This window comes from Didymella exigua (genome assembly GCF_010094145.1).
Source record: "Didymella exigua CBS 183.55 unplaced genomic scaffold M421scaffold_7, whole genome shotgun sequence".
In the NCBI taxonomy this organism is placed as follows: domain Eukaryota; kingdom Fungi; phylum Ascomycota; class Dothideomycetes; order Pleosporales; family Didymellaceae; genus Didymella; species Didymella exigua.
This window is the reverse complement of record NW_022984781.1, coordinates 31965-44862: the sequence shown is the minus strand read 5'-3', so window position 1 is coordinate 44862 and position 12898 is coordinate 31965. Positions and strand designations below refer to the sequence as shown.

The following is a 12898-nucleotide window of genomic DNA, read 5'->3' as shown; positions in this document are numbered from 1 at the left end:
AACCCTACCCTACCTATACCTATGGTCCGTGCGACCCTACCCTACCTATACCTACGTCCGTGCGACCTATACCCTACCTATACCCTACCCTAGGTACATGGTACCCATCCGCCAGTCTAAACACAAGTTACTGCAACTACAACTAACGTACTCCACAAGCGAGCTGGCCACCCAAGCGAGCTGGCCACTTTTGCCAAGACCACACCAATACTGCACCTACTTTGCAACATTACAGCACACAACTATAATATATTATACTACACAGTATACTAAACTAGTCTGTAGTACTCTGTGTATCTTTACTGCATGTTCGCGCGTTGTGCCCTGTCTTGCTACATGTGCCACAGCGCCTTAGAGACTGAGTGCTCCTATCAACACGCGACCTCTTCTTTGCCTTCTTCCCATCACTATGGGCCTCAAACTCCTTTAGAGTAGTTAGCCGCACTCCCTTAGCAAAGACTAGAGTCCCCTCTCGCTGTAATCGCTTCCTTTTGTGTGATTTACGACGTGTGGCAGCCTCGTTGGCTGCCTGTAGGTCAGCAACCTGGTTACGCACTAAAACCAGTGAATGCGCCATCAGCTCTGCGCCTTTAGTGAGCTGATTAAGAGCGTTAACCATAGACGTTGGCGAGCTATTAGCGTGTCTCTGAATCCTCTCTTGAATCAGCTTTAATTAAGACCTAAATTCTAGGGTGTTGCTTAGTGTTTTAGACTCCCACGTACTGTTGTCCACAGTAGGTGGCGTTAGCGTGCGCAGCCGTACTTTAAGCTTCAATAGCACAGCCTCTAGGTCAAGTGGGACTAGGCCAGCACCTCTGAATCCCCCCTGGATGTTGCTCTCTGTGATTAAGGCGTCAAAAGCCGCTTTGAAGCACGGCAAGAACTCAAGTTTGGTGATGCGAGTAATCTTGCTGCGCATCAGCCGCTCGGCTTGGCGGCTATAGGCCTTCTTCAACAGGGCAAAACAGCCTACGTCAAGTGGCTGCAGTAGGTGCGACGAGTGTGGAGGCATACACAGGGTAATAATCTTGTGTTCCTCGCAGTACTGGTGGAATTTGACTGAGTTGTGGCTCTCGTGGCCGTCCAGAATAAGCAGCCGATGGCTGCTAACAGTGCGCGCCTTTGTGTGCTCATCAAAGTGCTTCAACCACTTAACTCTAAGCTTGTTGTTAGTCTAGCCGTTGTTAGAGACATTAAGAACCTAGTTGTTAGGTATACTAGGCTCCTTGTACTAGGCAGAGAGGTGGTGCTTGCTAGAGAAGATAATAAAGGGTGGGATAGACCAGCCCTTCGCGCAGATGCCTTGGATAATACTGGTCCACTCTTAGTCGCCCTGCTGCACTGCCTTTAGTCTCCCTCAACGCTCAGAGCCTGTGACAACAGCTCCTGTTAATATAACACCTATTATAAAGCTAGACTTGTCAAAGTTGTGGGTGTCTTTATCTTGTATACTATACTTAGCTTTAGTATTCTCTACTAGTCAGAACTAGTCCCTAATTACCTTAGGATCCTCACACAGAGCTCTCTTATAGTCATACTTGCAATTAAATTTGACTTTAAGCTCTGGCTGACGTTTTACAAAGTTGGCAGCCCAGTTCTTGCCAACGTAGGGCTGGTGGCGCTCAGCAAGCAGAGAATTGGCCATATCCTCCACATCAGCAAGCCAGGGTGGGTATCCTCGCTCGTCTAGCTTCAATACATGCTGGACAATCACCTCCTCCTTAGTACTAGTCATCCTTATCATGTTGGGCTTGCAATCGCGTCGTGAAGAGGTTCCAGTAAGGCGTGTGCCTAGGGTGCTTCAAGAGACCTGGTATATTGCTGCAGCACGTCGCACGCTTAGTGTCGCGTCTTGCTGGATAGCCTGGAGGGCAAGCTGTATATGTGTTTCATTTAAAGGCTTTTTTACGTTGTTGCGTTGAGGCATTACAGGGAGAGTGAAGTTCGGTGTGGTCTTGGCAAAAGTGGCCAGCTCGCTTGGGTGGCCAGCTCGCTTGTGGAGTACGTTACTTGCTATTAAACAGTGACCTAGCATACTGCGTGCTTGCATTAGATTTAGAAGATGTTTCTACACCCTCCTAGCACGTTTATGTGTTATGTCTAGTCTTGCTACAGTTCCTACAGCGCTAAACAGTTAACTAAGCTCCTAGTTAACCACCTCTACCCTAAGTCTTCTTAGATAGCTGAGCTGCTACAGACGCCTTAGCAGCTACCCGCAATGCTGCTGGGCCATACTTAAGTGTGCCACTATACTAAATCTGCTTTCTCTTACGCGATTTTCTCTTAGTTATTACTGCTAATTGCTCTTTAAGCTCTTGCACGTGGGCCTTAATAAGGATGTTTTTATGCAGTATCTCTTTAGCCCCTTTTATAAGCTTTAAGAACCCCTCTTATACTGTACTTAGTAATTATTAGAAGGAGTTGCTTATAAGCTTAGATTAAGACCTAAACTTGTGTGTATTGCTTAGCGTCTTAGATTACTACAGCGTTTTAGGTAGAGGTACTCCTAGTAGGGTATATAGCTACACTTTAAGGTAATCTAACACTACCTATATATTAGTAGGAATAAGCCCTAATACCTTAAAGGCCTTTTAGTAGTTAACCTTTATAAATATATTAAGGAATATATCCCTAAAGGCTAGTAGGAAGCCTTCCTTATTAATATAGAAGATGTGTTAGTATACTAAGTCTTAAATATATTAGGAGTACTTATACTTTAATAGCAAGAAATAGACTATGTTAAGTAGCTAGAGGATGTATAATAAGGAAGGTAGTATATAGAGAGTAAGGATTTAGTTCTCTAGGTAATAGTCCTTAAACTCCTAGTTAAGATAGCTCCTATAGCTGTCTAAGATAAGTAACCTATATACTCCTACCTAATATGTCTTTGTATACGTGTTAAAGTGCTTTAACTACTTAAGGCTAAGTATATTATTTATCTAACTATTCTTAGAGACTAAGAGCTTCTAATTATAGGGTATATCTGTCTCCTTATACTAAGCAGAGATGTAGACGCGTCCTTTGTAGATAATAAAAGGTAGGGTTGCATACCTAGCAGCGCAGATGCTCTAGATAACAGTAACCTACTCGCGATTGCCTGGCTGAATAAGCTCTAGCTAAGAACGTCTCTCTAAGCCTGTTACAACCTTTAAAGACAAAGTAACACCTATCTAGAACCTAGTTTTATTAAAGTTGTGCATGTTATTATTGCAAACACTATACTTAACTTTAGTATCCTCTACTAGCTTAAACTATGTGCTAATTATCTTTAGATCTTCCTGTAGTATCCTCTGTCTATCCTTAGCTTAATTAAAGGCTATTTTAAGCTTGTCTAAATGTGTTACAAGCCTGCTAGCCTATAGTTTGCTAACAAGCTCTTCACTAAGCACACTAAGTATCTTATTAGCCATATCTGCCACCTCACATAGCTAGGGCGCAAATCCTTGCGAATTAAGGTCAAGTATAACGTGTTTCACAAGCGAGCGCCGCACCCAACTGAGCGCCGCACTTTCAACAACAGAAGGCCTGCGCAGCGCTATATCACAACACAACATAAATAAATAATTATTTGCAGGCCTAGATAGTATTATTTAGAAGCTTTACTATTATCTATATCCTCTATTTCTACCTTACAAGTATAGGAATTGTGTCTAATCTTACTATAATACCTATAGTGTTGTCTAACACGCACCCTCTTTATAGGTGTCTTACCCTTACTATAACCCCTACCCTTCTTTTTAGTAATTAAGTTAGCTACTTTACTAACTATAAGGGTCTCCTCTATGTGTATATATTATTACTTATAGGTCTTATACTTTATAGACACTTCTATAGCGTCTTAAAGGTAGCCTATTTCCTCCTGCATTAATACTATATTATAAGCTATCTGCTAAGCGCCCTTTGCTAACTATTTAACCTACTTATCTAATAAACTTGCTAGAGACCCTTAATAGATTTAAATCTACTTTTAAATTAGAGTTTACTGCTCCTCTACTTTGTAAGCAGTGCGTGGGGTCTTTAGCTCCTAGGCAATATTGCTAGGTTTTAGTGGCGTTGGCGTGCGTAGGCGCACATTAAGCTTTAATAACACCACCTCTAGGTTGTGTAGGACTAGCCTAGCACCTCTAAAGCCTGCGTGAATATTCTCTCTAGTAAACGCCTTACTAAACGCTAATTTAAAGGCTAGCAGGAAGGTTTCCTTATTAATATAGTAGATGCGACTGCGTGCTAAGGCCAAAACCTTGTCGCTATACAGGCGCTTTAGTGGCAAGAAGCAGGTGACGTCAAGTGGCTGCAACAGGTGCGATAAGTGCAGGGGCATACAGAGAGTGATTATCTTCTTCTCTCTGCAGAGATCTTAGAAAGCCACTAAGTAGTGGCTCTTATAGCTGTTAATAATAAGTAGCTGGTAGACGCTAACTAGCTTTGCATGTGTATTAAAGTAGTAGAGCTAGGCAAGCGCTAGATTATTATTAGTCTAGCTAGTAGGACTAATATTAATAACCTAGTCCTGTAGGAGGTCCTTAGTAAACTAGTTAGAGATAAGAACCTTGCCTGCAAAGATAAGGAATAGTAGGATAACCTTCCCTATTAACCTAACTCCTTATACTAGGGTGACCTACTTATAATTACTATGTTAGATCTTCTTCTGCTTCCTAGGCTTCTCTAAGCCTATTACTACTAGCTATAATAAGATCTTGCCTATTAGGAAGCTAGACTTATTAAAGTTGTACATATCCTTGTCTATAATACTATACTTCGCCTTTATAGACTAAACAAGCGTGAACTAGGGCTAGATAACTGCTGGGTCCTCGCAGGCAGCCCACTGGCGATTGTATGGGTGGGTCTACCGCTTCTGGAGCTCTAGTGTACGCTTTACTAAGTTGTCAACCTAGTTCTTGCCAACAGGCTTTGCGCTGCGCTCTCTTAGCAGTTTATCTGCTATATCTTGTACGTCTGCCTTTAAGGAGGGTAGGCCACACGCAGACTCCTTAAGTATACGTAGTATAACTGCCTCCTCTTCTAGCTTTGTAAGGCGCTTTGCATTTAGCTTGCAGTCGCGTTAAGAGCGTGTTCTGTTGCGTTAGCATTAGATTGTTTGTTTAGGCACTTTATAGACTTTCTTAGCGCGTTAGACACTTTAAATTTAGTTTCTTAGGATATTAGATATAGCAAGCTGTACATCAGCTTCAGTATAGAGTGTAGGAGCTTGTTGTGGTTGAGACATTACGCGCTGTTGTTGCGCCGGCGTTCTGGCAGCGAGAGTGCGGCGCTCGGTTGGGTGCGGCGCTCGCTTGTGAAACACGTTATACTAGACAATTGTCTGCTCCTCTAGTATAGTAAGTTTCTAGCAATTAGCGCGTACGTCTAGTTAAAACGTGATATTGCAAAGGCAATTAGAGACCCACTAATAAGGTACGTTCAACGCTCTAGCAGCACTGCAGATACTGCGAAATTAGCCAGCGTAGAAGGCCTGGATAGCAAGGATAACTCTACCTTCTCTAGTAGTATTCTGAAGTTGTTGTTGTTGAGGCATGTTGTGTTAGGGTAAAAGGTGGTCATGCCAAGAGAAAGTGGCTGGTTTGGTGATATGGCTGGCTCAGTGATAATCTACGTTATACATTATTATAACGTTGTTAAGTTAGACGTTAAATAAGGTGCGTTAGTTTGGTGGGGTGCGGCGCTCGCCCGTGTGCGGCGCTTGCCTGTGGAATACCTTACCTAAGTTACATGTTACCTTTACCCTACCTTACCTCTATCACGTGTTACCCTACCTAAACTAGATAGGTAGGTTATGCTTAGGTACCCTACCCTACCTATACCTACAAATCACATGATTATACCCTACCCAACCCTACCTTACCTATCCGCCAGTCTAGGTTAAACTATCCACTATCTATCATCTTAAGTAGAGTTACTTCAACCTAAATTAGATGCCGTGCACAAGAAGCTATTCCAAAACAGGAAGCGTAAGAAGCAACCTAACAGGAAATTAGACGTGCAACAACACCAGGAGTATCATAGAGGTGAGATAATGTGGTCTCCTCAGGCCTTCCGGGAGGCGCGCGCTCGCATGGCTGTTGCAGACCACAAGAGGCAAGAGGAGTAGCTAAAAAAGGCAGGGACGAAGGAGGAAGCTGCTGCCAGTAAATTCTACAATGAGAAGATAGCAGGAGAAAAGCGTGAGCAGCGGGCAAAGGAGAAGGCAGCAAGAGACAAGGCCAAGGCAAAGGAGCGAGCAGCCATCAATGCTCGCAAAGAGCAAAGACGCAAGGATAAGGAAGCTTGCGACGCTGCAAAAGCTCTCAAATTATCTCAAAGAGGCAATTGCACATCTTTAAAAGCTTCTACAGTCAAACAGAAGCCTGCGCGTTAAGGTGTGGGTGCCTGTAGTCATCTAAAGCCTGCAACGCCTCCTCTACCACGCCCAACTATCACCACACGCAGCGGCCGCACCGCCACTAGATGTCAGTAATTTTGTATGAGAGACTTTGTCGCATAGGTCTACTGATTAAATCACTTAAAGCTCCCACGATAATAGCTATTGTATGTGGCTCTACAGCCTCACTTTAACGGTGGCCGTACAGGCTCGGAGTGTGCATTGGTTAACTCCGTGCATTGGTTAACTCCGTGCATTGGGTGCATGGACACGGTATTTTACTGCCCCGATGTTTCACACTGTAGGCGAGTCTAGAACTTGGCGCGCTCTAGCATTCATCAAGGTAGGCAATATCTATAATGTCAGAGTTTTAATATGCGCGTCAATTTGCTCTATCGTGTGTAGAGAGGGCAGCTTATTGCAATGTTCAACAGGTAAAGATTGTGGTTAGGATGGCTGGCGTTGTCTCTCGGCTATACCGTCGGGCATACTTATACCGGTATGCAGTAGCGTGTTGCATGCTAAAATGGTGCGGCGGAGGACGAGCCGCACGACCTGTACTGCACATTTCTTGGCAATCACCTTACAAACCCGCAGCCATTCGATTATCGTATCCAAGATTTGACCTCGTGTTGTACACTTGAAAGTGACCTTGGCTCATGCATCGGGTGGCCGGGTAGCCCGTCAATCTTGGCGGCCAACCCTCCTCACACATCGTCCAAAACGAAGCCTGATTGCCAACACTGCTTGCAAACTCCTTCCTTGAGATTTCCGAACGCCACCACAGCGCAAGTCGCAGATGATCACGGAGTCACAGCATGTGGCTCGACAAGACTTGTGCAGCTTTTCGCAGCATCGACGCTGAGACGTGATACCAGAGCCAATGACTTACAGGATCTCAATCTAGATCATCTAATCTTGGTCTAGGTTTCATGGCAGTAGACTTACCGGTAGACTAAGCATTGCCAAGTCTGACAACGGCTTTACTTGAGATCCATCGTGGCATTATTGCCGTGATTAGCCACGGAGAATATCCTGTCTCCGACAACACTTCGAGCGCTACTAGATCAACCTCGAACCAATCATCTGGGAGTTAGTGTGCACGCAGCCATCCTAGCTTGGCAAACTCAATGTCTCTGATACTGAACGTGACCAGAGAGTCCTAGGCGAGTTCAAGTTGGCAGTCGATGAGCTTGGTTGTCGCTCAGAATAATTGTTGACCGAAGTCACTGACAGTACGTTGTTCCTCGCGCATCGCTGGTAAAAATGTTGGAATGATGTGCTCGGTCATGCAGGTAAGCGTCGTTCCTCGTGTACTCACCATCCAGCAACACTACCAAGCTCTGCAGAATTCTTGAGTTCGAACACTGTCCAATTAGAATGAAGAAGCAGAAGGCTTGCAGTTTACACGAGCATTCTATAATGCCAAGACGTTCACCAAGATTCCTACGATGTGTAAGCTCGTACGGCGATATCTCAATCTAATATAGATCCTGACCCTGACAGGCAACATCAATGCGGAAGATTCGTCCGAACTCGTATTGTGTAGTCGCTGTTATTGTTAGGCAGAAGCTGGGTCGTATCGACCGCTCAGTATCTTTGAACATAAAAGGTCTGGTCCATTCCTCACAATTTCAACACAGCAGCCTGCAAAGCCTTTCAATACTTCAGAAAACCAGTCACTCGTTCAGCCACTCATTACCAACACTCTTTACCAACACTCCTTTCACGATGCATTTCCCTATAATGGTCTCTGCCTTAGCTATGGCTACAGGGGTTTTAGCTGCTCCTACTCCTGCCGATCTCGAGATTCGCGATGTTGTCCCCCACGACTCTCTCAACCCAATTCCGACCCGACTCCAAGATGGAAACATTGGACGTGCCATCCAAATGTTCACCCCTTTGATCCATATCGCCCACGGCTGCCAGCCTTACACTGCAGCTGATGATGCTGGAAACACCAGGTAAGCCTGCCAGTTTGGAGGCATATTAACTTCCATCATTTGCTAATCCCACCTGAAGCGGAGGTCTGCAAGATACTGGCAACGTCAGCGCCGGATGCCGCGATCCTAACAAGGGCCAAATCTACGCTCGCGCTGCCTGGCACAAGGGCAAGTTCGCTATCATGTACTCGTACTACTTCCCTAAAGACCAGGTATGTTCGATCTTGATTCCACTCCTCGCCCTCACTAACGCTGCCAGCCCGCTGCCGGCAATGTCGTTGGAGGACACCGTCACGACTGGGAGAACGTCGTTGTCTGGATTGACGACCCTGCGAACAACAACCCTAGCATCCTTGGAGGTGCTGCGTCTGGCCATGGCGCCTACAGCACCACCACAAACCCCAACAGACTGGGCAACAACGTGAAGGTTGAGTCCTTCGTCAGTTTTCCGAGAAACCATGCGCTCCAGTTCACTGACACGACTGGGCGCTCGTACTGGATCAGCGATTGGGACCGCATGCCCGATGCTGCAAAGAGCGGTCTTACCAACGCCGACTTCGGCTCGGCAAACGTGCCCTTTAAGCCTGGTAACTTCGAGAAGAACCTTGACAACGCTTTTATTTGAACCCTTTATTATAGAACATTGTTCCTGAATTCGGTACTCGCTGCGACTTCCCTCACCGTTCTACGAGCGCTTCCATCATTCTTGATCATATATGTCCAATGAATCCGTTCATGCTTGCAATGATCAACCTTTATGCGTCGCAGATGACCGTGATCTAATATCAGAGGTCAGACTACCCTCCATTGTAGCGCCTTCGTTAGATTCTTCAGACGCAAGAACAACTTTCACATGCCCAGACCATGACTGGACGCGTAGTCGCCAACACAGTCAGAGAAGAACATTGGCGCGAAGACTGATGTCTAAACGCACTGATTGCAAAATCGACCAAGCGTTGGCGAAGTGTCACGCTCATCTTCGGCAGCTACTTCGGGCTTAGTAGGGTCGCAATCGTACGTTTACTCTGAGCCGCCACCTTAGGTAGGGTGATCCTCACGTCCCCGCAATTTGAAAGCGCCATCACAAAGGGCCTCCTCCGTCTCTTGGATTCCCGGATTCTTCCAGTACTGTGTCCGTGCACCGAACGCCCGGAGTCACCGAACGACCGCTCCAAGCCTGTACAGCCATCACAAATTTGAGGCTGTAGAGCCACATATAATAGCTATTATTACAAGATATTTTAGTAGATTTATTTATTACCCTAAGCAATAAAGTTCCCTAAATAAAGTTACTAATATTTAGTGGCAGTGCAGCTGCTGCGTGTGGTGATAGTTAGGCGTGGTATAGGAGGCGTTGCAGGCTTTAGATAACTACAGCCTACAGGCACCTACACCTTAACGCGCAGGCTTCTATTTAATTATAGTAGCTTTTAAAGTGTCACGGAGCCTGTGGGACTATACTCAGGTGATCGAAAGTATTTGATCAGTGGCTGTCTATCCTATCACGAAAGTAAGGTTTATATACATAGGAAATATGTGTGGATCACATGATCCGAGATAAGCGAGCATTTGGCCGATTATCTGGTAGCTCGTTAACAAAGAACGGATGAAACGAGCTTCTGGTTTAGACCCAGAGGTGCTCGTCCCGGTTTATCCGGGCCGGCAAGCTCCACACCCTCAATTGAGGTGCTCGATTGTGTGACATAAAGCTATATAGTTGCCTCTTTAGCATAATTCAAGAGCTTTTGCAGCGTTATAAGCCTCTTTATTCTTGCGTCTTTGCTCTTTGCGCGCATCAATGCCTGCGCGTTCCTTAGCACGCTCATGATCACGCACCTCTTTTGCCTTTGCAGCTGCTGCACGCTTTTCTTCTGCAACCTTCTTAGTCTAGAGCTTGTTAGCAGCAGGTAAGTCCTTTATCTCTGCTTTTTTTTTTAGATTATCTGCTTACGTCTCTTGTTCTATAATAGCTATACAAGCGCGCGCCTCCTAGAAGGCCTAAGGAGACCACATTATTACTCTACTATAATACTCCTAGTGCTGCTGTAAATCTATTTGCCCTACAGGCTAATTCTAACACTTCTTCTTCTAGTATAAATCTATATTTATGCTATTTAGCTGATTATTAAGTAGCGCTATCTTAGTTAAGAGATAGTGGATAGTTTGATCCAGCTTCTGCGTGCCTGCACTGCGTAAATCTTTCATCTCTACCTGAAGGGTAGTGCAAGCTTTAAGCTAGTACTCTGCAGAGTAAGCTATAGAACTAGAGGAGACTAATTCTAAGCTGTTAGGGCTTGTTTAGCAGAATCTATTAAGTATAACATTGGCATTTACAGGGGATATACTAGTAGCTTAAAACGCCTTTAGTATAAGGTTTTCCTTAAATTTATGTACCTAGGCAGGCTAGAATAGGGTAAAGAAGTCACCCTTTAACAGTGGCGCAAGGCCTTAAGATACCTAGAGGTAGTTGTTAAGTTACTACTATAGTAAGATAAGAGAGGCTTAAAACAGACTACATCAAACAGCTGCAGGGTCTAGGTACTGTAAGGTAGGCTGGCGGAATGGGTATACTCCAACGTCCTTCGTGGGTACCCCCCAAAACTTTGTCAATAATACATGGATTCTAGCGAACTAGGGCTTAAAAGAAAGAGAAAAACTACCTCTACATTTCTGTAGTAGAGGGTTTTGTTATAACTATTAAACTGCACAAGCTAGAGGCTAGAAAAGGTTAAAAAAGGGGGGGTACCTAGCAAGCATACCCATTAATAGGTATACTTTGCTAGGTAGTGTTAATAACTCAGCTAGTACTAGGCGGAATAAGCTAATTCTTTTTTTATTAGAAGGCGCAATACTAGGCGCTTCTATCAAATAATAGATTATGTAAGCGTATCTCTGCTAGTTAAGAAGCTATAAGCCAAAACGTAAAAAAGCATACCCTACCCATCCGCCAGCCTACTGTAAGGGGGTAATACTGCAACTATTATCTACTTCTAATAATAGTATTTAATAAAATTATGTGTCAGGTGACTCCTATAGCTATCTAAAATTAAGAGCTAGTACTGCAGCCTAGCTTTAGGCTTAGTGTAGCAATTAAACACCTATATAAGCCAAGCTAATCTGATATTATTGTTAGTCTATCCTAAGGGCGATAAGTTAACGTAGATAGAGTGCTTTCTGGCTTAAATATCTGCCACCTATTAGCTCTAGATAGTGGAGTTTTTCAACGCAAATATGATGCTTAGGGGAACAGCTGTCCTATTAGCGCAGATTGCTGCTAACAGGCTTACCTACTCACGTGAGCTATCTTAATAAGCCTGCCTAACCTCCTTCTTCTAATATTAACGCCTGCTAAATACCTATTTAGATCTACCTAGCACTCTAATAGCAAAGCCCTTCTTATCTATATTATATGTGTGCTTAGGCTGAAGACTATGCTAAGTAATTTTCTGCTGTAGAAGCTTAAAGTAACATGGTTGGCAAGCGAGTCGGTCAGACAAGCGAGTCGGTCACCCCACCAACTTTGATCACCTACTCTATCTTAACACACAATGCCTCCACGCCGCGCTCCTCTCATGCAGTCAAATGAAGCAGATATTCAGCTTGCTCTCTTATCTATAGATTCTGCCCAAATTCAGAGTACGCGACGCGCTGCTACAGTCTTTAATATCCTAAAATTAACCCTAATTGACTGGCGCGCTGGAAAGCGCGCGCGACGCAATTGCCAGCCTAACTTAAGGAAGCTTACCTAGAGAGAAGAGGAGGTGATTGTCAGCTATATACTTCACCTAGATCAGCGTGGATTTGCGCCTACCTACGCAGCTGCACGTGATATGGCTGATAAGCTGCTAGCTGCACGCGGCGCTGGCCAGGTTGGGCAGAAGTGGCCAGCTAACTTTGTTAAGCGTACAGACAGTCTTCAGACGTGTTTTAACTAAGCGTACAATAGGCAGCAAGCTCTGTGTAAGGATGTAATATTAATAAAGAGGTAGTTTAAGCTTATAGAAGAGACAAAGGCTAAGCAGGGTATCTGCAATAAGGATGTCTATAACTTTAATAAAGCTAGCTTTATAATAGGCAAGATTACAACGTAGCTAGTTATAACAGGAGCAGAGAGGAGAGGCAGGCCAAAGACTCTTCAGCCAGGCAATCGCGAGTGGGTAACGCTAATCGCTGCTATTAGCGCTGCTGGCTGGTTAGTGCCACCATTCCTCATCTTCGCTGGTCAGTACCACCTATCAGCCTAGTATGAGGAGGATATCCCACGCGACTAGGCGATCGCAGTTAGCGACAATAGCTGGACGAATAATGAGCTTAGAGTTGAGTAGCTAAAGCACTTCAACGCTCACACGCAGGCTCGTAGTATAGGCGCGCGTCGCCTGCTTATTATTGATGGCCATAAGAGCCACCAATCTCTAGCGTTCCAGGAGCTCTGCAAGGAGAACAACATCTACACGCTCTGTATGCCACCTTACTCATCTCACCTACTCCAGCCGCTTGATGTTGGCTGCTTCTCGCCATTAAAGCGCGCGTACAGCCGTGAGGTGGAGAGCCTTATGCGCAACCACATCAACCACAT

General features: G+C 44.8%; 3 protein-coding genes across 3 annotated transcripts; 2 read left to right on the top strand and 1 right to left on the bottom strand.

Moving 5' to 3' along the window:
- Window positions 1-7956: 7956 nt before the first annotated feature.
- Window positions 7957-9055, top strand: M421DRAFT_418130 (putative necrosis and ethylene inducing peptide 1 precursor). Its single transcript, XM_033591683.1, has 3 exons — window positions 7957-8343; window positions 8402-8534; window positions 8582-9055. The coding sequence occupies exons 1-3, from the start codon at window positions 8111-8113 to the stop codon at window positions 8945-8947; spliced, it is 732 nt and encodes a 243-aa protein (XP_033450906.1). The 5' UTR covers window positions 7957-8110; the 3' UTR covers window positions 8948-9055.
- A 992-nt stretch (window positions 9056-10047) lies between these two features.
- Window positions 10048-10203, bottom strand: M421DRAFT_57669 (uncharacterized protein; the record flags this gene model as incomplete). The annotated part of the gene is made up of 1 exon (XM_033595528.1): window positions 10048-10203. A coding segment is annotated over one exon (156 nt), but the record flags the coding sequence as incomplete, so codon positions are not given.
- A 1949-nt stretch (window positions 10204-12152) lies between these two features.
- M421DRAFT_410724 (uncharacterized protein) lies at window positions 12153-12898 on the top strand (the record flags this gene model as incomplete). Its single annotated transcript, XM_033590389.1, has 2 exons — window positions 12153-12218; window positions 12312-12898. 2 exons carry the CDS (start codon window positions 12153-12155, stop codon window positions 12411-12413), a joined length of 168 nt encoding a protein of 55 aa, XP_033450904.1. The 3' UTR covers window positions 12414-12898.